General features: G+C 33.2%; 1 protein-coding gene and 1 pseudogene across 1 annotated transcript; both read left to right on the forward strand.

Annotated features, from left to right (window-relative positions):
• The first annotated feature begins 8,919 nt into the window (after nucleotides 1–8,919).
• On the forward strand, nucleotides 8,920–9,409 carry LOC11445005 (uncharacterized; annotated as a pseudogene).
• Nucleotides 9,410–16,156: 6,747 nt separating this feature from the next.
• LOC11440730 (mitochondrial substrate carrier family protein E) lies at nucleotides 16,157–22,907 on the forward strand. The gene is made up of 9 exons (XM_003598939.4): nucleotides 16,157–16,331; nucleotides 18,524–18,639; nucleotides 18,786–18,843; nucleotides 19,082–19,231; nucleotides 19,667–19,877; nucleotides 20,448–20,493; nucleotides 21,770–21,890; nucleotides 21,987–22,059; nucleotides 22,361–22,907. The coding sequence occupies exons 1-9, from the start codon at nucleotides 16,262–16,264 to the stop codon at nucleotides 22,590–22,592; spliced, it is 1,077 nt and encodes a 358-aa protein (XP_003598987.1). The 5' UTR covers nucleotides 16,157–16,261; the 3' UTR covers nucleotides 22,593–22,907.
• The last annotated feature ends 3,501 nt before the right edge of the window (nucleotides 22,908–26,408 follow it).

Here is a 26,408-nt window from a genome sequence, read left to right on the forward strand (position 1 = left end):
ATTTATTTACTGAAATAAAAGTATCCACATTATTTAAAAAATAATAATTACTAAAGAGAATGAATTATATGTTAAATATTATTAAAATATTTCAAATAATAAATGCATTTACTTATTTATGACTATAAATATATGATATAAGTTATGTAAATTCGTTGAATAGAGATCAGTAATATTAAACATTGAGAATAGTTATGGCTTTGTACGAGTTGAAGAAAGGTATCACCATGATGATGGTGATGTTACTCATTATGCTTGTGGTGACTCGACTATGTGGCACAACTCAATCTATAGATATTAGTACTCGAGAGTATTGTGATGATTGTGAAATGATGTGCCAGAATAAATGTCCGTTTAGGTCTTGTGTAGTTACTTGTATGTTTAAAAAGTGTCCTTGTTGCGTTAACAATGCCCCTGCTTGCGTGTAATGATTAAGGCTTGGAGGCTCGCAACAATATTGAATAATTATTTGTAATTCATGTTAGAATTCACACAAGAAAATAAACTCAATAATATATAAGTGAATTTTAACGTTGACCATTTGCTTTATCAATTTCATTTCATATTGTATTTTCTCTTCTTTATTTTTAGAGTAAATTACACTTCTTTGTCTCCCATGAGGTCATGTTGGGTATGGGGTAGACGGATATATAATTTTAATTTCGGTATGTTTATCAATTCTAGTTTATTTTGTTCTTTTTTCAACAAAATACGCTCATTCCCAACTAAAATGACCAAATTGCCCCTGCATGAGTTAACTCACGTTGTGTGAACACAGAGATATTAACACATGCGTGAGTGAGTTAACTCACGCAGGGGCATTATCGCAAGTTTGGTTAGGAATGAGCAAAACATGTTAGGAGAAGAGCATAATTCTTATTTCTTATATGTTTTAGTGCATGTTTCAGACTAGACCTGGAAACATATCGCTGACCCAACATATAATGATCCAATAACTCGTAATTCTTGTGTATTTGAGGACTACAATGTACCTCTCATATGCTTGGCTGCACAAGAACAAGTCTCGTAGATCAAAAATTTTGAAGTGATCTCCGTCAAACCATTGCATTTGTCATTAGATTTCACGGAGAGGGTTTTAAATGAGCTCTATTATATAAAGAAGAGGGATACAAATGAGCACTACTTCAAGATGAAAATCATTTAAAAATTAACAAGCCTAGTTAATTATTTTACGGAGAGATAAGAGACATTGGAACAAGCATACTATGTATTTTTAATATTTTTTTCTTATACAGTTTGCACGAATAAAATGGATTTGAATTGAGAAAAAAATATTTTGAATTGATGAAAAAGAATAATAATTTCATTAATGTAACTTCATCAATCATTTGTGTATTCTCATTAGCATAAATATAAGGAGAGGCCAATGAATTGAGAGTGATGCATTTCATATTAATTAGGGGGTATACTATATGAAAAATGCTAGTTTTTACACTAAGTCACATGTTAAAGTACACCTTCTAGTCACTATTATAAGTAATAAATAACATTTTAGATTCGTATACATCATTTAATGGATGAATCTAAAATGTTAATTTTAGCTTATAATAGTGATCGGAGGGTGTACTCAAAAAGAAATATTCTCTTTAAAATTGTACATTAATTGTAAAAAAGTTAAAGTATTGATGTTTTAAATATATATATATATATATATATATATATATATATATATATATATATATATATATATTTTCTACCTTTCGATTCCTTAACATGTTCTCTTATGATATAAGTTAGCAAAATTCTTTAAAATAAAAAAATAAACACAATGATAAGATAAAGTCAAAATCATGTTATTTAGAAGCAAATTTGACTACTATTACGAAATAGACGGAGTAAAAATCTTAAAATTGATGTCAAATAGTAAATATACACAAAGTTTTTTTTTCACTTTTTCTTTTAGTTTTTATATATACGTTTATATTGATGTGTCTAATATGGATCTGATCTAAATGTCAATATTAATAATTTTAATAAAATATTATATATGTATTCTAATTTATATTATTATAAAATTCATTTTTACAAACAAAAATAAAGTTGAACCTATTTTAAAATGTCTATATTAGATTGAATTGATTTATTTAGTCAAAACAAAGTATCCACATTTGTTAAAAAATTAATAATTATTAAAGAGAATGGATTATATGCTAATTATTATTAAAATATTTCAAATAAAAAAACTCACTAACTTATTTATGGTTATAAATAAGTTATCTGAATACATCGAATAGAGATTAGTATATTTAAACATTGTCCTCGTGAGTTTAACTCAGTTGATATGGACAATGCATAATATATGTAAGGTCTGAAGTTCGAAATCCGACCACCACAAAAAAAAAAAAAAAAAAAAAAAATTGTAAACATTTATTTACTGAAATAAAAGTATCCACATTATTTAAAAAATAATAATTACTAAAGAGAATGAATTATATGTTAAATATTATTAAAATATTTCAAATAATAAATGCATTTACTTATTTATGGCTATAAATATATGATATAAGTTATGTAAATTCGTTGAATAGAGATCAGTAATATTAAACATTGAGAATAGTTATGGCTTTGTACGAGTTGAAGAAAGGTATCACCATGATGATGGTGATGTTACTCATTATGCTTGTGGTGACTCGACTATGTGGCACAACTCAATCTATAGATATTAGTACTCGAGAGTATTGTGATGATTGTGAAATGATGTGCCAGAATAAATGTCCGTTTAGGTCTTGTGTAGTTACTTGTATGTTTAAAAAGTGTCCTTGTTGCGTTAACAATGCCCCTGCTTGCGTTTAATGATTAAGGCTTGGAGGCTCGCAACAATATTGAATAATTATTTGTAATTCATGTTAGAATTCACACAAGAAAATAAACTCAATAATATATAAGTGAATTTTAACGTTGACCATTTACTTTATCAATTTTATTTCATATTGTATTTTCTCTTCTTTATTTTTAGAGTAAATTACACTTCTTTGTCTCCCATGAGGTCATGTTGGGTATGGGGTAGACGGATATATAATTTTAATTTTGGTATGTTTATCAATTCTAGTTTATTTTGTTTTAAGAATTTTGTTCTTTTTCCAACAAAATACGCTCATTCCCAACTAAAATGACCAAATTGCCCCTGCATGAGTTAATTCACGTTGTGTGAACGCAGAGATATTAACACATGCGTGAGTGAATTAACTCACGCAGGGGCATTATCGCAAGTTTGGTTAGGAACGAGCAAAACATGTTAGGAGAATATGATAGTTCTTATTTCTTTTATGTTTTAGTGCATGTTTCAGACTAGGCCTCGAAACATATCGTTGACCCAATATATAATGATCCAATAACTCATAATTCTTGTGTATTTGAGGATAATAATGTACCTCTCATATGCTAGGTTGTGATCTCAAGTGTTGTTGATGTATGAGTTGAAAGTGTGGAGCTCAATACAGTGTCTTTTGAGGTTCCAGAAAATCCAATCTCTAAAGTGTGGAGATGAATGCCAAGACTGGTCCCAGCAGATGCATTACTTGCCGAAAACGTGTTGACTTAACTGGTTTCAGCTGCAAATGCGGCAACCTCTTTTGTTCAATGCATCGCTATTCTGATAAACATGATTGCCCTTTTAATTATAAGTTCGGTCCGGAGTGCACTCAGGCAGTCTGCCTCAATAGGAGGCCTATGGCTGGGTATTTTGAGAGATTTGATGGGTCCGAGGAGGCTATAGACCAGTAGTTTGATGTTACCAGAAGTCGAGCTCAGGATAGAGAGCAGGAAATCAGAGCTGACTTTGCTGCCGGAGATGCTAGGTCGAGGTATCATTTTGGGGAGGACTCTTTTGCAGAGGAGAACCCTATCACATGGATTCCTTAGGACCAGATGGATGATTGAGTGGACTGCTGATGGTCCATCTCATTTTATGTTTTTTTCTTTTGTTTCGGCATTTTTATTATGTACTTATAATTTTATGTTTGAACAATTTTATTTGCTTTCATGAAGTTTAACTCGATTGTACCCCCCGTTTATGTAATTGTTCTTGAACTTGTTTATTATTGATGAATTTGCTTGTTTACTTGACTTTTTCCAGTTTAGTAACAAATATTTGTTCAAGTGGTATATTCCAAAAGTTCAAAAGGAGGAGTGACTTGTGTTTCAAAGGCGAAGTGTACGACAGTTAAAGATAGGTAGTCACAACTCCCAGAAATCTAAAACTGTAAGGTTTATGGCCAAATTTTATTTTTCCAATTTACTTATATAGAGTGTTCCATGTTTTTACATTTCTAGAACTTGCAATTTTTCTCTACTATCGATTGATCTTTGCCATTAGCACACTGAGGCAAAAGTGCTTAATCTTGTGAGCCTTTTTGAAGCCTACCCTGATTATATTTGAAATTTTATCCTCTTTTTAGCCAAATTAAGCCGATAGGTTTAGATCTTTTTGTTCGGTGACAAACTACATTACAAGCTTAGAGACTTTTAGGATTTATCCCAAATTGTATTTCTGATTTAGGCATTGTAAAATGTTGCTAAATAATAAGTTTGGGATTGCTATTGAAATTTGCAACCAACTAAGTTTGGGGTGGGGTACTAGAGAACAAAGAAAGAACTTATAAAAATTATACACACAAAAATGATGTATAAAAAAAAGAGAAAATACAATGAAAAAGGGACAAAAACATTGAAAATCCGAGTAACTTCAAACTCGATTGTCCCAATGATTACAAGTATTCTCTAGTACCTTCACAAGTATTGTTGTTCCAAAGGTGCATGATGGATTGAATTTGTGCTTTAAACTTCCGTAGGAGTGCCTAACTCAAAATTTTGTGTAGCCTACTTATCCAAATATTATCCCACCTTTACCTAAGCCCCGTTATAACCCTTTAAGACCTCAAAGTGTGCATTGACATTGATTTTGATTGACGTTTAGAAACTTTTCAAGCGTATGGTAGTATGTAGATTGCATATCGACTAAGTGTGAACCCTTTCATATTTTTGCGTGGAGTTGTGAATTGGTGGATGCATACAAGTCAAACTAACTCATCTTTAACTAGTAAGGAGTTGAACTTTTGAGTACTATCGCTTGATCAGGTAATTGTTATTTTACTGTCAATTTTGCAAGTAAATTCCTTGAGGAAAAGGAAATAGTACGATTGTACAACCACTACTCCACTCTCATGCCTGCAATAGTACAACTACAATTGTGTCTACACTAGTTAAATCTCTATACAGCGAATAAATTTCAAATTATTCCCTCGTAGGACACTAACCAAATAAAGCAACAGATCATTGGTAATAATCAATCTTCAACAACGGCTCTTTTTGATGTGCTGGCAATCATCAATGTATATTTCACACCTTTATATAAAGGAGTGAAGACTTGAAGATTGTAAGAGACTCAACATCGTTTTTACAGTGTCAAAACTCTGCTGAAATTGTTGCACATCAAAATTCACTTAGAATTTCTTAACAACTTTCATATCTTAGAATTTCTAGAGTCTTATCTGATTTGTATTGTAAACACCACTGATTGTATATCAAGTGTTCAACCTCAAACATTTTTCTGTGTAATTTTGTTTGTTTAGAAGTATCTTGCATTTGTGCTTGTGCATAGGACATCTCTTGCAAGTGTGCTTGAGTATTGGAAGTCTCTTGATGTGTGCTTGAGAATTTGTAATCATATATTGATTTTAGTGAACTCTCCTTAGAAGTGCAAAGGGGAAAGGACTACTTTTGGATCGTGGAAGGAACCTGTATAATTGCTCTCTCTCTCTCTCTCTCTCTCTCTCTCTCTCCTCTCTCTCTCTCTCTCTCTCTCTCTCTCTCTCTCTCTCTCTCTCTCTCTCTCTCTCTCTCTCTCTCTCTCTCTCTCTCTCTCTCTCTCTCTCTCTCTCTCTCTCTCTCTCTCTCTCCTCTCTCTCTCTCTCTCTCTCTCTCTCTCTCTCTCTCTCTCTCTCCTCTCTCTCTCTCTCTCTCTCTCTCTCTCTCTCTCTCTCTCTCTCTCTCTCTCTCTCTCTCTCTCTCTCTCTCTCTCTCTCCTCTCTCTCTCTCTCTCTCTCTCTCTCTCTCTCTCTCTCTCTCTCTCTCTCTCTCTCTCTCTCTCTCTCTCTCTCTCTCTCTCTATATATATATATATATATATATATATATATATATCTACTTTATCCGCTGCATTACACTCTGAACCTTGTTCTTGAATCTGAACTCTATCAGAGTAAGAAGATAAAACTAACACAATTTAACCCCCTTCTTGTGTTTTTCTCACCTTCAAAATATTCTTGCTTGAACTCTATCAGAGTAAGAAGATAAAACTAACACAATTTAACCCCCTTCTTGTGTTTTTCTCACCTTCAAAATATTCTTGCTTTTTTTGTGTTTTTTTTTTTTTTTTTGCAAATTGGTTAAATTTTATAATGTATATATGTTATAATGATTATAAATTTGGATTTTTGCTTTTTTTTTTGACAAATTTGATTAGTTTAGACATAATGATAGAATAACCATATATGCCTAGAAAAACTTCAATTCCTTAGTTTCATTAGTTTGATTAGTTTGAATAACCTTATATGCCTATCAAATATCCCACCTGATGAAGGATCTCCTCTCCTAGGTCGGTGAACGGGGAGTAGCTTATAGAGGAGGAGCATGCTAGAGAGTATGGCTGGAAATGAGTCGAGTCGAGTCGAACCTGTCTGAACTCGACTCGATAAGAATTGGTTCAGCTCAAAACTCAATTCGAGTTTGAAACGAACCTTTTTTTTTTAGCTCGAGTTCAGCTCATTTAAAGTTCACGAACAGTTCGGTTCAACTCATTAGGTTCAACTCGTTTGCTCGAATCGTACATCTTACAAGTATTTTTTGTCAAAAATATATGCTTTGACATCGATCTTTCGTGGGGTTAATTGTGCTTCAAGTTCAAAGCTAATGAGGAAGTTATGGTTTCGTCCATATTTATGAAGGTGCGATTAGAAAAAAAAGATCATATTGTATGAGAGATCCATTCAACACATGTTCATCGCTCTTTCTTCTCTAATCTCACCTTCATGAAAAAAATCTCAACTTCATGTACTTTGTTTTAAAGAGGAAATAAATGTTTCTGGAAAAATGCCAAAAGAATCTCATATGCAATTAGCTCGGATCGAAAAAAGTCTCAGTGAGAACTTGAAAAATTCTGAAACAAAAGCATGAAAACTTAAGAAAAGAAAAAAACATGGAAATTAAGTGAAAAAAAAGTCAACCGTCTAGTCATGTGTAATTGGGACTGGTTCACCGGTCCGGTTTTCTCATTTTTTACCGTGTCACACTGGTTTTATCGGGTTTTCACTAGTTATACAGAGTAGCGGTTCTGCAAGGTTGTCTGGACCGGTGCTTGATCCAATTCACGGTTGAACTTGACGGTCCAGTTTGATTTTAATAATATTAATATACACAATCATATGTCACGTCAGCGATTTAAATGAGTTGGATGGAATCTCATAAAAATATCTAAGTTCCATTTTTTTCTTTTCTTTCTTCGACAATAGTCTCTCAATCATAAATATTGATCACTTCATATCATATATTTATAAAAGTCATTAGGACTATTTCTCCTCATTATCTTACCCGAAGTTTAGTCAAAAAGACGTAGTTGACAATGATACATGACCTTAATAAAAATGTTCGTAATCATTTTCGCCGATAAGAAAACTTTTCATTTAGTTATTCTATACGTGGTGTTTTGATAAGAAAATTTCTAACAAGGAAATTGATTTTTTTTTCTAGGTTAATTAATCGTAACAAATTTTATGAATCTATACATAAAAGTTTGCGGTAATGCGGTTCTTTTAAAAATTCATACGCAGATTGGGCTTCGGCCATTTATGCTGATGAGGTTGAAAATTAAGTTTCATAAAAAAAATTCTGAAAATTTTACCATGACTCACTTTCGCGACAAAAATCATGTTCTGGTCAGAAGACCAATCACATGCTAGCACGTGGTATGGTTTAAACCGCCTTAAGACCCCGCACCTGAGGGAACACGTCAGCTAAACTGAACCGTGCCACACAAGAGCACGCCCCCGCGCGAGGATCGCCCTGCACGTGTCCTCCTCCGTTCCTGATCACACGTCGCATAACCCAGAGACGGTTATGGACAACGTGTTCCTATAAAAGGATGAACTTGCTTCATCATCAAGATACGTATCACTTTTCACAACACTTTCTACATACTATTTCTCAGTTTCATCACTAACTCTAGTGTCGTAGAGCTAACGTGCATACAAGGACCTTTCATTCCACCGCAAGGATTCAATGCCGCCGTTGCGACTCATCCATTCTCAACGGACAGATTAAATCCTAAAATGTTAGAGCAACTATTAAAATTCATCGCTAAAGGTATTATTTATTTTTAATTGATCATAAGTAAAGTAAATGTGGGAACATAATACTATATTATAAGTACTTATTTATTTTTAAAATTATGGGTCTTTTTTTCTGACAAAATAATTATGGGTCCTAAAAGGGGTGTTTTAACAAACAGGCAAAAAAACAGCAGCACTAAGTATGGTGCATTGGCGATCATAGTAAAAAAAAGCAAGCAATGGAAGAAAATTGTATGACCAACAATTTGTTCATTTCTAGCTGAATTTTTCCTCAACATGGTCAGCATTTGAGAATCACATATCACTTACATTATTCTCCAATGGTGCAATTCTAAAGAATTCATATTAAGTGCTATAACTATATACCTCACATATTAATATTTTATTCATATTTAATTATATTTTAAATAAAAATATTCACAACTACAACAGGCAAATCACACTCCACTCTAAAATGAGGTACCATTATATATTTAGTCAAATTCCAAGAGTGATCGAAACCTTCACCACACTCCCATTTCCCAAATTCCAAGAGCATAGGAAGTTAGGAACAATGTCATCATCATCCAACCCTACAAACCTTTTCCCATTTTACTTTTCTGAATCAAACCATAAGATACCAAGCAAAAACTATAGCCACACTATGAGCATAGGAACCCCAGAAATGTCAACAAACATCACTAGTGAAAAAGTAGCAACAATAGATCTTCATGTTCAAGGATTTAAAGGTATTCCACCTTTAACAATGGAGAATAGTTTTATTAAGTCACCAAAGTATGGTTACAAGTTAAAGTTTCCTATTCTCTTTCTCACAAAAAAACCCAACAATTTTTTCCTTTTGTGTGTCTCAAAAATTGGAAAAATTACCCATAAGTTCTGGTTTGGCTGCGTATATAGAACCACATATTGTTCAGAATGCTATTGAACTGGGAAACAAAAGTCCAAACAAGGAATTTAAGATTGTTTTTGATGTTAAGGTTGTTGAGATTGATTTGGCAGATGGACACGAGTGTGATGGTTATCGTAGACGAGATCTAATTTAAAATAAGAGAAATGACATTTTGTACAAGTATATTGTTTAGAATAATTTTTGGGACAACATTTTCTTTCTACTATAGTGACAATTAAGTGTGTGAAGGTGAGATATACATGCATCAAATTTGGCCTTTAAGGGAAAATCACATGAAGTAAACAATGGGTTAGGACTCCATACATCAACAAATATTAATGTAAAAGGAGTATCACAAACAGTCATTGAGAGAGGAGCAAGCAATCTGTGAACTTTTCCCAAACAATAAGAGCCACAAAAGTTGTTCATATTTGATTTATTTGGCAAAAATATACTGCAAAGTGAAAGTAATAGATGCATTAGGTTTGACCAATGAGTAAATGTTGTCAATAGAATAGAAACATAATCTCTTCCCAGATATCCTTGAAGAAGTACCTCAAAAGTTGCTTGCGATTCAACAAGACATTCCTTGAATTTGTTGTTATTTGATTGAACTGAATGTAAATGCTTAGGTGCATAATGACATCTGAAAATAAGAGAAATAAACTAATGTAAGGAGTTAAGAGATGACCAATTGAATTTATACATTCAATCCGTGTCTATATGATCATTTAATGAATGATATGCTTCCAATAAAAATGACATAATCTGAAAAGTTCAACTTCTAAAAGGTAAAATGAGACCATTTCATATGATCATATGTGTCATATGATCATTTAATGAGTTTTACCATTTCATATGATCATTTTAAGAGAATTGTTGTTGACACATTGCATAAGGCTGAGACACACAAGTAATTTAAGTTTTTTCCCCCTCGACAGTTAAACTGCCGAGAGGATTTCAAAAACCGGCTGCAGTTAACTACCCAGAAAATCTTCGGTAGTTAACTGCTGAGGAATATGTTTCATCAGATGAAACAGTCACCTGCTCCCCCTACATACTATTTTCATCATCAACTTCAATACCACCTCCATTCAATCTCCAAATTCAATATTTTTTTCATCAAATCTTGATCCAAAATCATTCAAGCATCAAGCATAGGAGGTATCAACACACTTTTGAAGTAAAAAAACAGGTATTGAGCATTTTAATCCGTTCATTTTTTAGTTTTGTTATGGGTATCTACGTCAGTTACGTAGTACTCTGTCATGGGAAACCTCGACAGTTAACTGCCGAGGAAAACTTTGGTAGTCTAGTGCCGAGGAAAACCTCAGTAGTAAGGTGCCGAGGAACTCTTGTGAAAAATTTTCACAACGAAAAAATGACAGCTACTGCCAGTTTTTAATTTTTTTTTTCTTTTGTTTTTTTTTTTTAATTCATTATGACATTGATGTTTATGCATTAGTTAGTTGTTAATTCATATTTATATGTTGTTTAATTATAGTAATGGTAGATAACGCGGAAGATGTTATGGGGACACAAAACCAAATTTTATCGAATTTTCCGGAGATGTCAAACCGCCTAAGGTTGAAGCGAAACCAAACATTGATGGAGTTGAAGCTTCAAAGTATGTTGGCGGCTCCGGTGTCCTCCCACTTCAAGCCCACGAGGTTGACACGGCTAGGTTTTTTTCGGACGACGTTAAGTCGAAAGATAGAGAAGAATTGCTTGAGTGGTTGCGTCGTCAAGCAAATAAGGCGGAATTTACAGTTGTTACACAAAAATCAAGCTTGATCAATCAAATGTTCCGCCTAGTGTGTGAAAGGAGTGGAGCTCACAAAGTGTCGGAAAAAAAAAAACTGAAGCATGCAAGAACGAGCTCAAGAAAATGTGGATGCTTGTTCATGATTAGTGGATATCAAAGTAAGCAAACAAAGGAATGGGGATTGAACATTCTTAGTGGAGTTCACAACCATGCGATGGAGCCGGCTTTAGAAGGACACATTCTTTCCGGTAGACTAAAGGAGGACGACAAGAAGATTGTACGTGACTTGACCAAGAGCAATATGCTTCCAAGAAATATTTTGATACATTTGAAGAACAAAAGACCACATTGCATGACAAATGTGAAGCAAGTGTACAATGAACGTCAACAAATATGGAAGGCAAATAGAGGTGGCAAGAAGCCGTTGCAATATCTAATCTTGAAGTTGGAGGAGCACAACTATACTTATTACTTAAGAACATAAAGTGAAAGTACTACAATCGAAGATATCTTTTGGGCTCATCCGACATCTGTTAAGTTGTTTAACAATTTTCCAACGGTTTTGGTCATGGACTCCACCTACAAAACCAACATGTACAAGATGCCAATGTTTGAGGTAGTTGGGGTCACTTCGATCGATTTGACATATTCGGTTGGGTTTGGATTTGTGACACATGAGAAAGTGGAAAACTTTGTTTGGGTTTTAAAAATGTTGCGTAAACTTCTTACGTCAAAGATGAATATGCCTAAGGTGATTGTGACCGACAGGGATATGTCTGTGATGAAAGCGGTTGCAAATGTTTTCCCTGAAAGTTATGCAATGAATTGTTACTTTCATGTGCTAGCAAATGTTAAACAAAGGTGCATCTTAGATTGTAAATATCCTTTGGGAAAAAGGATAGGAAAGAGGTGAAACCTCGCGATGTTGTCAATAAGATAATGAGGGCATGGAAAGCTATGGTTGAATCGCCCAGTCAAGAGTTTTATGCAAATGCATTAGTGGAGTTCCAAGATTCATGTAGTGATTTCCCACTTTTCAAAAATTATGTCATGAACCCACTGTCTGCATAATTAGTTTTCCTCGGCAGTTAACTACCGAGGATCCTCGGTAGTTAACTGCAGCCGGTTTTTGAATTCCTCGACAGTTTACTGCCGAGGGGGCAAAAACGTAAATTACTCGTGTATCTCAGCCAAACCAAATGTGTGAACAGCAATACTCTCATTCTAATGTCCTCTTATTAGAAAAAGATCATAGGGTTGATGAGATCATACGGTAAAAATGATCATATGGTTAATGACATTATTTTTATGTTTCTTTTTCTAAACTCTAAAGAATTAAAAAGACATTAAAAATAGTCCCACATTGACCAAAAGAAGTATAACATAGTGTTTATATACATCAAAGTGTCTCTAAAACAATAAATTGTTCTATAGGTTGCTTTAATATTCAATTATTAATGTAATTTAGTAGGATATTTTTTTTAGGGGTAAGTATTATATTTGTAACTTGTAAACATATAAAAATTGTATTCATCTTAATTTTTTTTAATATTTAATGATTAATTTTTTACGACGAATTATTCGGAAAAATCAGAGTTTGATTTCTCGTGGAAATAATTTAAGGGCGAATTGAAGTATTATATTTGTAACTTGTAAATATATAAAATATTCTTCATGTTTTAATTATTTTTAATAGTATTTCAAATATTATAACAATGTTTAAATAATTGGATCGATGAATCAAATGTGTGAACTTAAATGATTTAACTGATTTTCTTTTGGAAATGAAGTTAGTTAGAAATAAAAGAGCTAGAAACTATTTAATTACATGAAAGCTAACTATGTGCTAACTTAGAACATAGTTATTTACAATTACAAGGTTAATGAAATGTTTGGCTGCACATACATACTCTACTTTACTCATTATTCCATTAATATTTGGCCAAAATGCTTAGTATTAGGGGTGTTCATGGATTGGATCAATCTAGAAAACACGATCAAACCCTCCAAAAAAATTCAAAAAAATGGGTTGAGTTGGGTAATTAGGTGGGTATGGTTTCTCAAAATGGAAAACCCATAAAAATAAATGGATTTCGGGTAAAACCATACCCAAACCCAAAAAATTCACTTACTCAGTAATGTTAAGTGGGTTTCATATAGTAGAAGAAAATTATATTTCCAAAACATACACATTGTACCCTATATATTGAAAATCAAAACATATTAGAGTTACAAATTAATATGTTGAACTTTTTGGTTATTTTGATACTAATGCAATTTTATGTCATACAACTTTAGTTTGTTGCAAGCATTTTATGATGGAGTTTATTATTTGATATTCTATGATGCATAAAATTATAGTAAAATAAGTTAAACATTTTTTTAAGAAAATTAAAAAGTAGAGTACAATTTTAAAACAAATTATGAGGACTTTTCATTTAGTCATTTAATATTAAAAAAAATAGAAAAATAAGTTGGGTAACCCATTACCCAATCCAACCCAACCCAAAACTTAGTGGGTTTGTCCAAACCCACCCAATAGAATAACGGATGGTTATAAACCGAAGAACCCTATTTGGTTTGGTTTTGGGTTTGGCCAAACCCAACCCAAACCCACCCATAAACACCCCTACTTGAGAATTATTGTTCCCACATTTGATAAGGCTGTGTCACACTAGTAAAATACAATTTTGCCCCCTCGGCAATTAACTACCGAGGAATTTGAAATCTGGCTGCATTTAACTGCCGAGGAAAACTGATTATGCAAACAGTGGGTTATGCATAATTCTAAACATTTCCAAGCCATTTTTTCGACCAGTTTTTACCTGTAATTAAACCAGAGCATTTCCAAAGGCAAAATAATTCATACAACATTGAAACTCAGACATAAACAAGATAAATACAGTATCTTTTACAATTGTCCATAAGTAAATTAAACCGACATTTGGTTAAAATTACACAAACGTTTAAAATTCATCAAAACGTTACAAAGTGTCCATAATTAAACAACTCATTGCACATCATTAAATTAAATCCCTACTTACATTCAACGCAACGCAATTAAATCCCTACTTAAATTAAAACCCTACTTATATTCATCTTTGAAGAAAGAAGTTTACGCAACATTTTAAAACCCAAACAAAGTTTTCCTCGTTCTCATGTGTCACAAATCCAAATCCAACCGAATATGTCAAATCGGTCTAAGTGACCCCAACTACCTCAAACATTGGCATCCTCTACATGTTGGTTTTGTAGGTGGAGTCCATAACCAAAACCGTTGGAAAATTGTTAAACAACTTAACGGATGTTGGATGAACCCAAAAGATATCTTCGATTGTAGTACTTTCACTTTGTGTTCTTGAGTAATAAGTTAGTTGTGCTCCTCCAACTTCGAGATTAGATATTGCAACGGCTTCTTGTCACCTCTATTTGCCTTCCATATTTGTTGATGTTCATTGTACACTTGCTTCACATTTGTCATGCAATGTGGTCTTTTGTTCTTCAAATGTATCAAAATATTTCTTGGAAGCATCTTGCTCTTGGTCAAGTCACGTACAATCTTCTTGTCGTCCTCCTTTAATCTACAGGCAAGAATGTGTCCTTCTAAAGCCGGCTTCATCGCATGGTTGTGAACTCCATTAAGAATGTTCAATCCTCATTCCTTTGTTTGCTTACTTTGATATCCACTAATCATGAACAAGCACCCACATTTTCTTGAGCCCGTTCTCGCATGCTTCGGTTTTTTTTTCGGCACTTTGTGAGTTCCACTCCTTTCACACACTAGGCGGAACATTGGATTGATAAATCTTGATCTTTGTGTAACAATTGTAAATCCCGCCTTATTTGCTTGACGAAGCACCCACTCAAACAATTCAACTCTATCTTTCGACTTAACGTCGTCTGAAAAAAAACCTAGCCGTGTCGACCTCGTGGGCTTCAAGTGGGAGGACACCGGAGCCGCCAACATACTTTGAAGCTTCAACATGGACGGAAGCTCCATCAATGTCTGGTTTCGCTTCAACCTTAGGCGGTTTGACATCTCCGGAAATTTCAACAAAATTTTGTTTTGTCTCTCCTGTAACATCTTCTACATTCTCTACCATTACTATAATTATACAACACATAAATATGAATTAACAACTAACTAATGCATAAACATCAATGCCATAATGAATTAAAAAAAACAAAAGAATTTTTTTTTTTTGAAAAAATGGCAGTAGCTGCCATTTTTTTCGTTGTGAAATTTTTCACAAGAGTTCCTCGGCACCTTACTACCGAGGTTTTCCTCGGCACTACACTACCGAAGTTTTCCTCGGCAGTTAACTGCCGAGGATTCCCATGATAGGGTTCTACGTAACTGACGTAGAAACCCATAACATAGCCAAAAAATCAATCGAATAAAATGCACAATACCTATTTTTTTACGTCAAAAGTGTGTTGATACCTCCTATGCTTGATGCTTGAATGATTTTGAATCAAGAATTGATAAAAAAAAAAATATTGGATTTTGGGATTGAATGGAGGTGGAAATGAAGTTGATGATGAAAATAATGTGTAGGAGGAGCAGGTGGCTGTTTCATCCGATGAAACATTTTCCTCGGAAGTTAACGCCCGATAATTTCCTCTGCAGTTAACTGCAGTCGGAATTCAAATTTCTCGGCAGTTAACTGCCGAGGGGATAAAATTGTATTTTACTAATGTGGCACAGCCTTATCAAATGAGGGAACAACAATTCTCCCCTTACTTAATATGCTTCCTTACAAAAAATACTTAGTTTACTACTATATTATATTATATAAATGATCCCTTTTTTTTTTTATATATAAATGATGTTTTAAAAAAAGTATATTATTGAAAAAAAAAATATTTAATCAAATTATTACGCATAAATGATTAATGAATTTCACTTGTAGACAAATAGTTCGTTAAAATCTAAATTCAATTATTGGATAAAACAATTATTGATTAGTTTTATTGATCTTTCAACTAAACTTCATTTTACTAAAACTCATTTTTCTAAGAACTAAAAAGATTAACACTATTTTTTTTAAAACAACAAAAAAACCTTTTATTGGAAGTGGTTATTATTCTATAAATAATTTTTATTGTTCTTTTTCTAAATTCCTTTAATTTATATTCATCACTCAAATATTTCTTCACACTTCTTCATAAATCTATGCGCTCTTCAAAAACCCTAAACCACGAGAATTTGCATTCTGTTTCTTGATCAATCATTCATCAATGGCAGTTCAAAGCTCCATTTCCAGTAAACCACAAGATCCGAACAACGTTTCTCGCGACCATTTCTTCGGTACTAATTAATTACTTTCATTTTTCGAATTTTTAATTCTAATTTTAATTTTCGTTCATGAATGCTATTGTTCGATTTTTTTAGCTGCTGAGTTTGTTATTATTTGAAATTGAAGGAATTTTTCTTTATAATTAACCATTGTTTGAAGAAATTTGCAAACCGAGATTAATTATTGTGACATTTGCATTCATTAAGTATGTATGTTTAGTTTAATTTTCCTAATCTTGTGGGTTGTTAAGAAATTTAATTGATGAATTTTAATTTGTTTGTTTGAATCTTGAATCACGGCATTGGCATAAGTTGGGTTCTGTGTTCTTATAAACTTTTATGAATTTAAAAGATATGCATTGTTAGTGTAAATATTCTATGTAACACCAACACTTTTGATGGAAGATGTGTTTATTTTCAGTTATTTCATTTTTTTTTTTATAAATTTTTACCGGTGTCAAGGTCGTTTCTGGTGTCCATGTCAGTACTTCATAGCTGTAAATCATTTTTACAGTATAAATCAGTTTTACACACTGACATCCGGTAATAAGTATCTAATATTTTGCAACATCAACTCAAATTTACCTGCATTTTTGAAATTGATGGAATGCCATGAAGAAATAGAGGCCTTATTGGATGTTAGTATGACCATAAAACTTAACTTTTATGTTATACTCTGATTATTAGGGTTCCGGTGAGGAATGAATAGTTAAGAATTCTAATTTGTGAATTTATATGTGTTCATTTGAGTCATGAGTCGCCGCATTAGCATATTGTGTGTTATATGTTGTTGCGATTTTATCTCTAGATGGAGATTAAGTTATTCACTGAAAAGTTTCTTGATTGAGGTTCAATTTTATGCCACATAAGAACATGTAATGGAGTGGCTATGCCCTGATTATGTTGAAACATATAAACTTTTGTAGGATTTGAAAGATATGCGCTGACAGTGTAAACAAGTTTTACACTGAAATTCGATGAAAATCTATTATTGAGCTACATCAACCCATTTTCGTACCCGCATTTTGAAATTGTGGTATAACACGTAAAAATAAAGGCCTCTGAGTGTAAGACTGATTTTGCATTTTGAAATTGATGGTATGACATGGAAAAATAAAGGCTTCTGATGTCAGTATAAGACTAATCAACGGAGACAATGTATTACTATTAAACTCAACAATTATATTACAATCTGATTATCAGGGTATTTTTTGGGGCAGGGAAGGTGAACATTTCTTTGGTATTATGTAGTTTACATTTCGGAATTATCAATCATAGTTTTCATTTTCGTTTGATGTGTTCAGACTTTTTGTTTGCTGATTAGTTTGTTATTGTTCGAAACTGAGAGAGTTTTTCTTTTTGATTAACTTATGTTTGAAGAATTTTGCAAACTTGGGTAAAATATTGTTATGTTATGAAATGAATCCAGAGTCGTATGTTTGATTTATTTTTCCCAATCTCCGCGGTCAGTTAATTTTAATAGATGAATTTTAATGTGCTTGTTTGAATACTGAATCACGCCATTAGCAATTAGTATAAGGTGTGTCTTCTGTGGTCGCGAATTTATATACTCCACCTTTGTAAATTAGTTTTATACTAACATCCTCTGATAATATACTATTTTGCTGCATCACCACACTTTTGTGACTGCATTTTAGAATCGATGGTATGACATGGAAAAATTAAAGCTTTTTTATTGGATGACAGTGTAAGACTGATTTTGTACAGACAGTGTATGACTATTAAACTTTTATACTAAAATCTGGTTACTAGGGTATTTTGTGGGGCAGTGGATGACAATTTTAAGTTTAAAAAGTTGCTCTCTCAGGAAGTGATGCAAGTTACAACCTACAAGTAATTTGGGCCTTCTATATTTTTTTCACACACATACTATCCCTTAACATTATACAGTACCTATCCTGCAAAGTCCGTTTATGTCTCATTCGTCCCTCCCAACCATTGTTATCGATGGAGGATGGCGGAAATCTGCAAATTTGACATACCGGCCGATATATGGCGATGTTGCACTGCCATCCTTCACAAATTGACCGTATTTGTTTTGCAAAACCGGCACCGATATTTGACAACACTGCTCCCAACCTAACTAAGCCTCATTATTACTAGAAAACAAACTGTGTATACCATTGTTTTGTCTTTCTTAAATTTATGATTATAACTAATTTTACTGTATTATGATATTGAAGTATGGAGGGAGTTTGTATGGGGAGCTGTTGCGGGTGCTTTTGGGGAAGGAATGATGCATCCGGTAGATACCATCAAAACACGAATACAAAGTCAAGCTATTCTAAATGGTGTTAAGGTATAACAGTAGCCTATAAATGAATTAGTCTGTGATTTCATTCATTGTTCTTGTTATACATACTCAGTTTTAAAATGTTGTGTTCAGTTTGCTGTTTGTATATTCTAAAGCTTTTCTCTTTTGTTGGGATCATCATTTGTCTGTAGAACCAGAAAGGCATATTGCAGATGGTGCGGTCTGTCTGGAAGATTGATGGATTAAGAGGTAAACACTTTGATGACATTTAGTGCAGGTTTTGGTCCGCTTATTTTTCTTTTAAAAAAACTTGACAAATTTCATATAAGAGGGCTAAAAAAACCTATTTTGAGGGTAAAATGATGAAAACCAAGCATATATACATGACTGATGACTTAAATCTAAAATCAATCAATGATCTTGTTATGTAGACTTTGGATTTCAAACTTGAAAATTTGTGCCTTGTGATTGACTATAAATTGTTCAGGCTTTTACAGGGGTGTAGTACCTGGTGTTACTGGCTCTCTTGCGACTGGTGCAACGTATTTTGGTGTCATAGAGTCAACTAAAAAGTGGATTGAGGATTCACATCCTAGCCTTGGGGGCCATTGGGCACATTTCATTGCTGGAGCTGTTGGTAAGCTGATTTGGAGCATCTAATAGTAATACTTTTGTATTGTGTTCTAGAAGTTACACATTCTTGAGTCACTCAGGGGAATGATGAGTATGAGAGCAGTTGTAGTGTAATCTGTTTGATTGCTGCAATGCTTTTTCTCAGAACTTGTGATGTTTTTGATTTAGTGTTTTCTGTTCAGACGCAGTTACCCATTTATTTTTGCAATTAAGTTTAAATATTTCCACAGTAAGTAATTGAAGTATTCCATTTATGGACCAACAATGATTGATTATCATGGCACATTCATCATATTTACGTAATGCGATGCTGCTGTTGTACATATATTTTTATGCGTGCAAATTTGAAGGTTTATTGAGTTTGACATCTATAGACTGTAACCATTTGATTGTGAATAAAAAGCTCAAATCTGCCTTATTTTTTTGCTTATATTTTCAGGAGATACACTTGGTTCTGTAGTATACGTTCCATGCGAAGTGATAAAGCAGCGCATGCAAGTTCAAGGCACAATTACATCCTGGAGTTCTACTGCAATGAAGAATGGCATTGCAATAAAACCTGGTGCAGAAATTTATGATTATTATAAAGGGATGTTCCATGCAGGCAGCTCAATATGCAGAACACAGGGTTTAAAGGGTTTATATGCAGGGTATACTAGAAACGCTAATAACTTTTTTGATGATGTAATCTTGAGTTATTTAATTCACTAATTTTTCAAATCCCGCTTTCTCATTTAATTTAATAGCATTTTAAAAGCACATCACTAGACAATAAATAGTACCCTAGGCTTTCCTTTTCAAAATTTATTTTTCATGTTTCGTATATGTCAATGTGATAAGAAGATTTGACTTCGGGAATTGTGATCCATAAAATGATTTTACGAATATCTTATATATTTCGAATGAATCATGATATTTCCTCAAGAGCCACAACAGTTCTGATAAGTTAGAGCTATGTAAACCCTTTAAATAAGTTAGAGCTATGTTAGCCCCTCAAGAGCCATTTTACTTATATAACCAGTTGAATTATGTGATACTATAACCAGTTGAGCTATGTGCCCCTCAAGAGCCATTCAGATAAGTTAAAGCATCACATTTTTTTTTTGAATGGCAAAAGTTAGAGCTTGACATGGAGTCAACTATTAAATTATAGAATTTTCTTACTTTGGTTTCACGATTTCATGGATGATTCTAACTTGTTATTTTGCTTGCTTCTGCAGATATTTGTCTACACTGGCAAGGGATGTACCATTTGCTGGCTTGATGGTATTATACACAACACATTCAGTTTATTAAATCCAAAGATTGTTTGTTTCAAAAAAAAAATTCATTAATAAATCACTTTTATATAAAAATATAACTCTTTAAAAGCTTTTTGGGTGTGCGTTTCAGGGTCTGCTTGTTTAAGATTAAAATTAAAATTAAAGTGATTATCAACTTGTTTATTATTTTTGAGATATATATGTGAATATCAAAAGCTTTTCTCTGTTTGTTTTATAATAGTGAAAATCACTTATTTTGCTCTCTTTCAGTTTTATTGAAAGTCCATTGTCTGATACATCTAAAGCATCTTCTGATTTGTCACTACCAGTGCTCAGCAGGTGTCTTAGCTAAATTTAAAATAGGTTAGGACATTAAAAAATATAAGTAAATAATATCTTTATGATCAGACATAGAGATTGGAAATTGTTGCATTATTCAAGTTAAACTTTAGTCTTATAGGGCTTACCAATCTTACGAGCTTATCCATATCGGAACCATCTTTTATTGCAATGCACGTTCTTCTTTTTGGGTCTGATTTGTTGATTCCTCCTTCTTACCTACCACTTGCTTAAGCATTTAATATATATATATGGGGTTTGCTAGAACACACCCACTAGTTTTTATGTAGGAGTGTTTTAGCAAAGCTACACCTTAAGGTGTATTTAACCACTTTTTAGTTATTCACTTGCTAAAATACTCCTTCTAAAAAATAAGTGGGTGTATTCTAGCAAATGCCTATAGGATTTGCTAGAACACACCCACTTGTTTTTTTAGAAGGTGTGTTATAGCAACGTACACCTTAAGGTGTATTTATTAACTTTTTAGTTATAACTTGCTAAAACACTCCCACATAAAAACTAGTGGGTGTGTTCTAGCAAATTATATATATATATATATATATATATATATATATATATATATATGTTAATTTTTTAATCTGAATACCATTTTATGTTAAAAACCAAGGAGATTAACTAGAGTCTAAAATAAGTTAAAATATTCTTTTGTGAAATTTGTTTTGTATAATACTAGTGTAAGATTCCAATTCATATATATGATATTGCTTTGATTACATCCCACATGTCATTGTATTTCTAACTCATTCATTTCAAATGCATTATGTTCAATGATAAAGTCCAATAGTGATCATAACTCTGCAATCATGCATATATGTATTCAAATCTTGTGCTGGAAAAAAAGATTTTGAGAAGTAAATTATTACAGTTTTGTGATATTTGTGCAATGTGTTTATGAATTCCTTTCCATGCAATTGCTATAGGTTGTGTTCTATGAAGCTTTGAAAGATGCTACAGAGTACGGGAAGAAAAGATGGATATCTAATCCAAATTGGCATGTTAACAATTCCTTTGAGGGATTGGTTTTAGGAGGATTGGCTGGTGGTATGTCCTGTTTCTCTGCCTTTGGTCCGATGTACTTAAGTGCTCTAGCAGTAATCTTTTTCCCTATTATTTATTTTTGTTCATATAATTAAACAGGTCTCAGTGCATATCTCACGACACCTTTGGATGTCGTCAAAACTAGGCTGCAAGTTCAGGGTTCAACGTTGAGGTATCAATTATTTACCATAACTATTCTAACATGTTATTATGGTATAAATGTGTACCGGCCATCAGGATACCACTTAATTTTCTTCAATGAATGTTGTTTGGAACACGTCTGGCGTCTTCTTTGGCATTATGCAAAATTGATTTTCTGGTGTATTATGGACATGTAATGATATATACTTTGTCTCACATTTTTCCTTATCATGTTTTTAATGACAAAAAGGGACATCTTTTGCATTTGGATTGTCATGTTTTTATGGACTAAAGCTAAATTGATGGTAATTTGCTTTATCTATTGTATTTAGGTATAATGGTTGGTTGGATGCAATTTACAACATATGGGCTAAGGAAGGAGTTAAGGGGATGTTTAGGGGTAGCGTCCCCAGAATTGCGTGGTACATTCCTGCTTCAGCGCTTACTTTCATGGCTGTGGAATTTCTCAGAGAAAATTTTAATGAAAGAGTGCCCAATGGTGGTTCGATCAATGTTGCTAGAGTATCAGTAGAAAAGAAGAAATCTTTGGAGGAGGCTAGTTAAAAGTTGTGGTTCAGTCTCATTACTTCCCATCTTGATTTTTACAAAGATGGGATCAAAATTCTTAGATATGCTAGCATTATTAGATTCTCATTCAACCATGATGTAATAAGAAAATTATAGTCAAAATACAAACTTTAACCAAGTCAAACTTGGTCTGACCCATTTTTGATCGTTCAGTTTAACTCATGCATCGAACTAGTGAATAATACATATTCTGGAAACAACTAAAGCTGATAAGTTGTTTTATATATGTACATATCAACTTCAGACATCATATTTTCACGCAAAGTTATTGGAGAATATTATTTGGTTATATTTTTTCTTTGAAGGAATTATTTAGTAATGTTATAGTCTATTTCTCGAGTTGTCTGAATTGTGTGCATGTAATTTATTATAAATATAAGATGCAACGTTTGACATATATTTGGTCTATAATAAATTCTAGGCCAAAAATAAATTCCTTTTGCTTATGTTTAAAACCAAAGGGAGAATTCTCATCCTACCAATGGAAACAATTCACAATTGTCCCTTTTTCTTTCGCCATGTGTTCTGTTGACGTATGTAAACTCAAGTTAATTACAATAAGTGAGTTGTTATGTGAAATGCCCTGGGTGGAATTCCAAGAGCATTCTGAATAAGACTTAGATGAAAATACACGGTTCAAGATAAAGAATTCGATCTCCTTACTACTCTTTCGTTGTCTCCTTTTATAGGCAACACTTTCTTGATCTAACGGGTCTTTTTTTTTATGTCCAGACCCATTAACCCTCTGAGGTCCATATGACTCATCTGTACTAGACGCGTGGAGCCGATCATGTTTCCTTTGCACTGTTCGGCGTACAAGGCGCGTGGAGTAAAGAGTACACAACTCACATCACTTGTTTGTGCAGCACACGTGGCGTGTTATGAGACACCTTCGAGAGAGAGAGAGAGAGAGAGAGAGAGAGAGAGAGAGAGAGAGAGAGAGAGAGAGAGAGAGAGAGAGAGAGAGAGAGAGAGAGAGAGAGAGAGAGAGAGAGAGAGAGAGAGAGAGAGCTAGTGATGTTGACGGTGGAGCTCACGTAACCTGAACGGTCAAGTTGAGCTAAGGAGGTGGTGGAGCTCACGTGGCCTAAACGATCAAGCTGAGCTATACATGTTGAATAGTCAATCTATAGGAGAGTCCACGTGGCATGATTCTCCATATCAGTTCAATTACCAATTTTAGTTATTTTAGATTGATTTTAGTTACCGGATTTTACTAACACATGTAACACTCATATTTCTATTAAAGCAATTGAACATGCGAATAATACATTTATTCAAGAAATAGAGGCTACGCCATCATCCAAAATTCAAAAACCAATAAACATGTATATAAATCTCAACAGTCGCAGCGGAATATAAACCAGAGTAATCCAAATATACATGTCATGAATCAATAAATTACATCAACATAGATGAATCTCAAAAATCCCAACATACAGGTAAGTCTCCAATCATAAACAAATAATCCAAATAAAAGATAATCTAGACCGACAACCGACGCCTAGATCAGAGCCAACCTAGACTCTATACACACCGATACCGGAAAAAGCTCCCGATATCCACCAAGCACAAGAACTCACCAAGCAACTAATAATGCACAATGTCTACCCATCCATACAGACAGGTAGGCGGTCCATCACAGATCCACTGGGGGTAAGTATTACATCATCATAATCCAAATAACAGTTAGTATGAATATTTCAATTTAAACATCATGCACTTGATCAATAATAATATTCACATATATATACTTATATGACAACCCCAATATCTCACATCAATAATCACCAATCACATGTGTCATGAACAAATATCAATTCACAGTTATTCATACTCAATCATCAACCACATATATCATGAACAAATATCAATTCACAGTTATTCATACTCAACCATCAACCACATATATCATGAACAATCCTCAATCATATTTCATGAACAATCATTAATCACATGTGTCATGAACAAATATCAATTCACAGTTATTCATACACAATCACCAATCATATACATCATGAACAATCACCAATCATAAGCCATGAACAATCATTAATCATATTTCATGAACAATCACCAACCACGTATATCATGAACAATCATTAATTCATAGTTATTCATACACAATCACCAATCACCAATCACCAATCACATTTATCGAACAATCATTAATTCATAGTTATTCATACACAATCACCAATCACCAATCACCAATCACATTTATCATGAACAATCATTAATTCATAGTTATTCATACACAATCACCAATCACATTTGCAAAACAAGACTCATGTCATGATATGCACCTATCGACACATACATGCATGTGATACCAAATCACCTCAAGGTCGTCACCTTCGATCCAACAAAAACATCGTATGTAAGATTTCACACTCGTCTTACATAATCTCCGAAGTAAAAGAGTTCAACCCTTTTACAACTACAATCTCAACACGACTATGATGCATGGACATGTAACAAGACTCGATAATGCGACAACAATCACAATTTTCTCCACAATATATAGGACAACACCCAATTATATTGTTCATCTCCACATCATTTACATTATCAAGAAAACATGTCCATACACAATTAAATCATAGTATTCCTCATCACACATCAACATAATTATCAATAATCAACAATGTCATTCAACATCAACTATATCATATAGTTTCACTATTCCAAACAATTCTCATATTCCAAGTAAGAGAACATACAACATCTCATGACAAATATCATATCCAACATATAACCATTCAACATCAACTATCACATATAGTTTCACCATTCAAGCATTCCTTACATTCTAAGTAAAATAGCATACATATCTCATGATAAACATCATATCCAAAATATAACCATTCATTCACACATCTTCACTTAGTCATATAAGGATAGTCGCGATAGATCATAAGAAAATTGGTTCAAAGGAAACATTTCCGACAAAAACCGTATCAAGTGGCAAACGGCCAACATTGATAATTCCCAAGACAAAGCAAGTTAGAAAAGTTGAAAGCTCTCAAACAATCTTAATCAATCATGTAGTCATGAGCTTAAGACACTTATAAACTATTAGACATTAGTTCAAAGAATAGCTTAAGTTCGTATGAGAAAACTCAATTTCACGTTTTCCACATTCCCACCCGAAATATCACATTTGACATGATTAAGATGTTTGATCAAACATACAAGTCCTACCTAAGCCTATAAGAGCTGTAGGTTTAACTTGTAATCCTATTTAGTTCACAAAAGTTCATTTCGACAAAATCATCAAAATTACCAAATTACGACAAGTTCATATCATTTCTTCCATATTGCAAAACCAATTTATTTTCAAAACAAAACTAAGTTAGGATCAAGCTATGATACTCTTAGAAGCTTAATTATAAATTGATTGAATAAGGTTAGGTGTTTGGAATCCATTGGCATGCTTAAAAGTACACAAAAACATGAAAAAACGAGGTTTCGGGATTCTGCACAACTGACACGGTCGCGTCATCATGATGCACGGTCGTGTCATCCCTTACAGGAGAATCTGACACGGTCGTGTCATCTAGACACACGGTCGTGTCACCTCACCAGTACAGCAAAATGCATTTTTACGTTTTTGCGCATAAAATATTGTTTTCGAATCTGATTTCAGTTCCGTTTTCGCCAATGCATCCCTAACACTTAGACCATACAAACCACACTTGAAAACTTGACATTTAAACATTAAAACGACTTAATCAAACTCATCCCAAAATGACTTATTTTGCAAAAGCGCTTAAAAACCACTTTTACTCA

This window comes from Medicago truncatula, chromosome 3 (assembly GCF_003473485.1).
Source record: "Medicago truncatula cultivar Jemalong A17 chromosome 3, MtrunA17r5.0-ANR, whole genome shotgun sequence".
NCBI classification, from domain to species: domain Eukaryota; kingdom Viridiplantae; phylum Streptophyta; class Magnoliopsida; order Fabales; family Fabaceae; genus Medicago; species Medicago truncatula.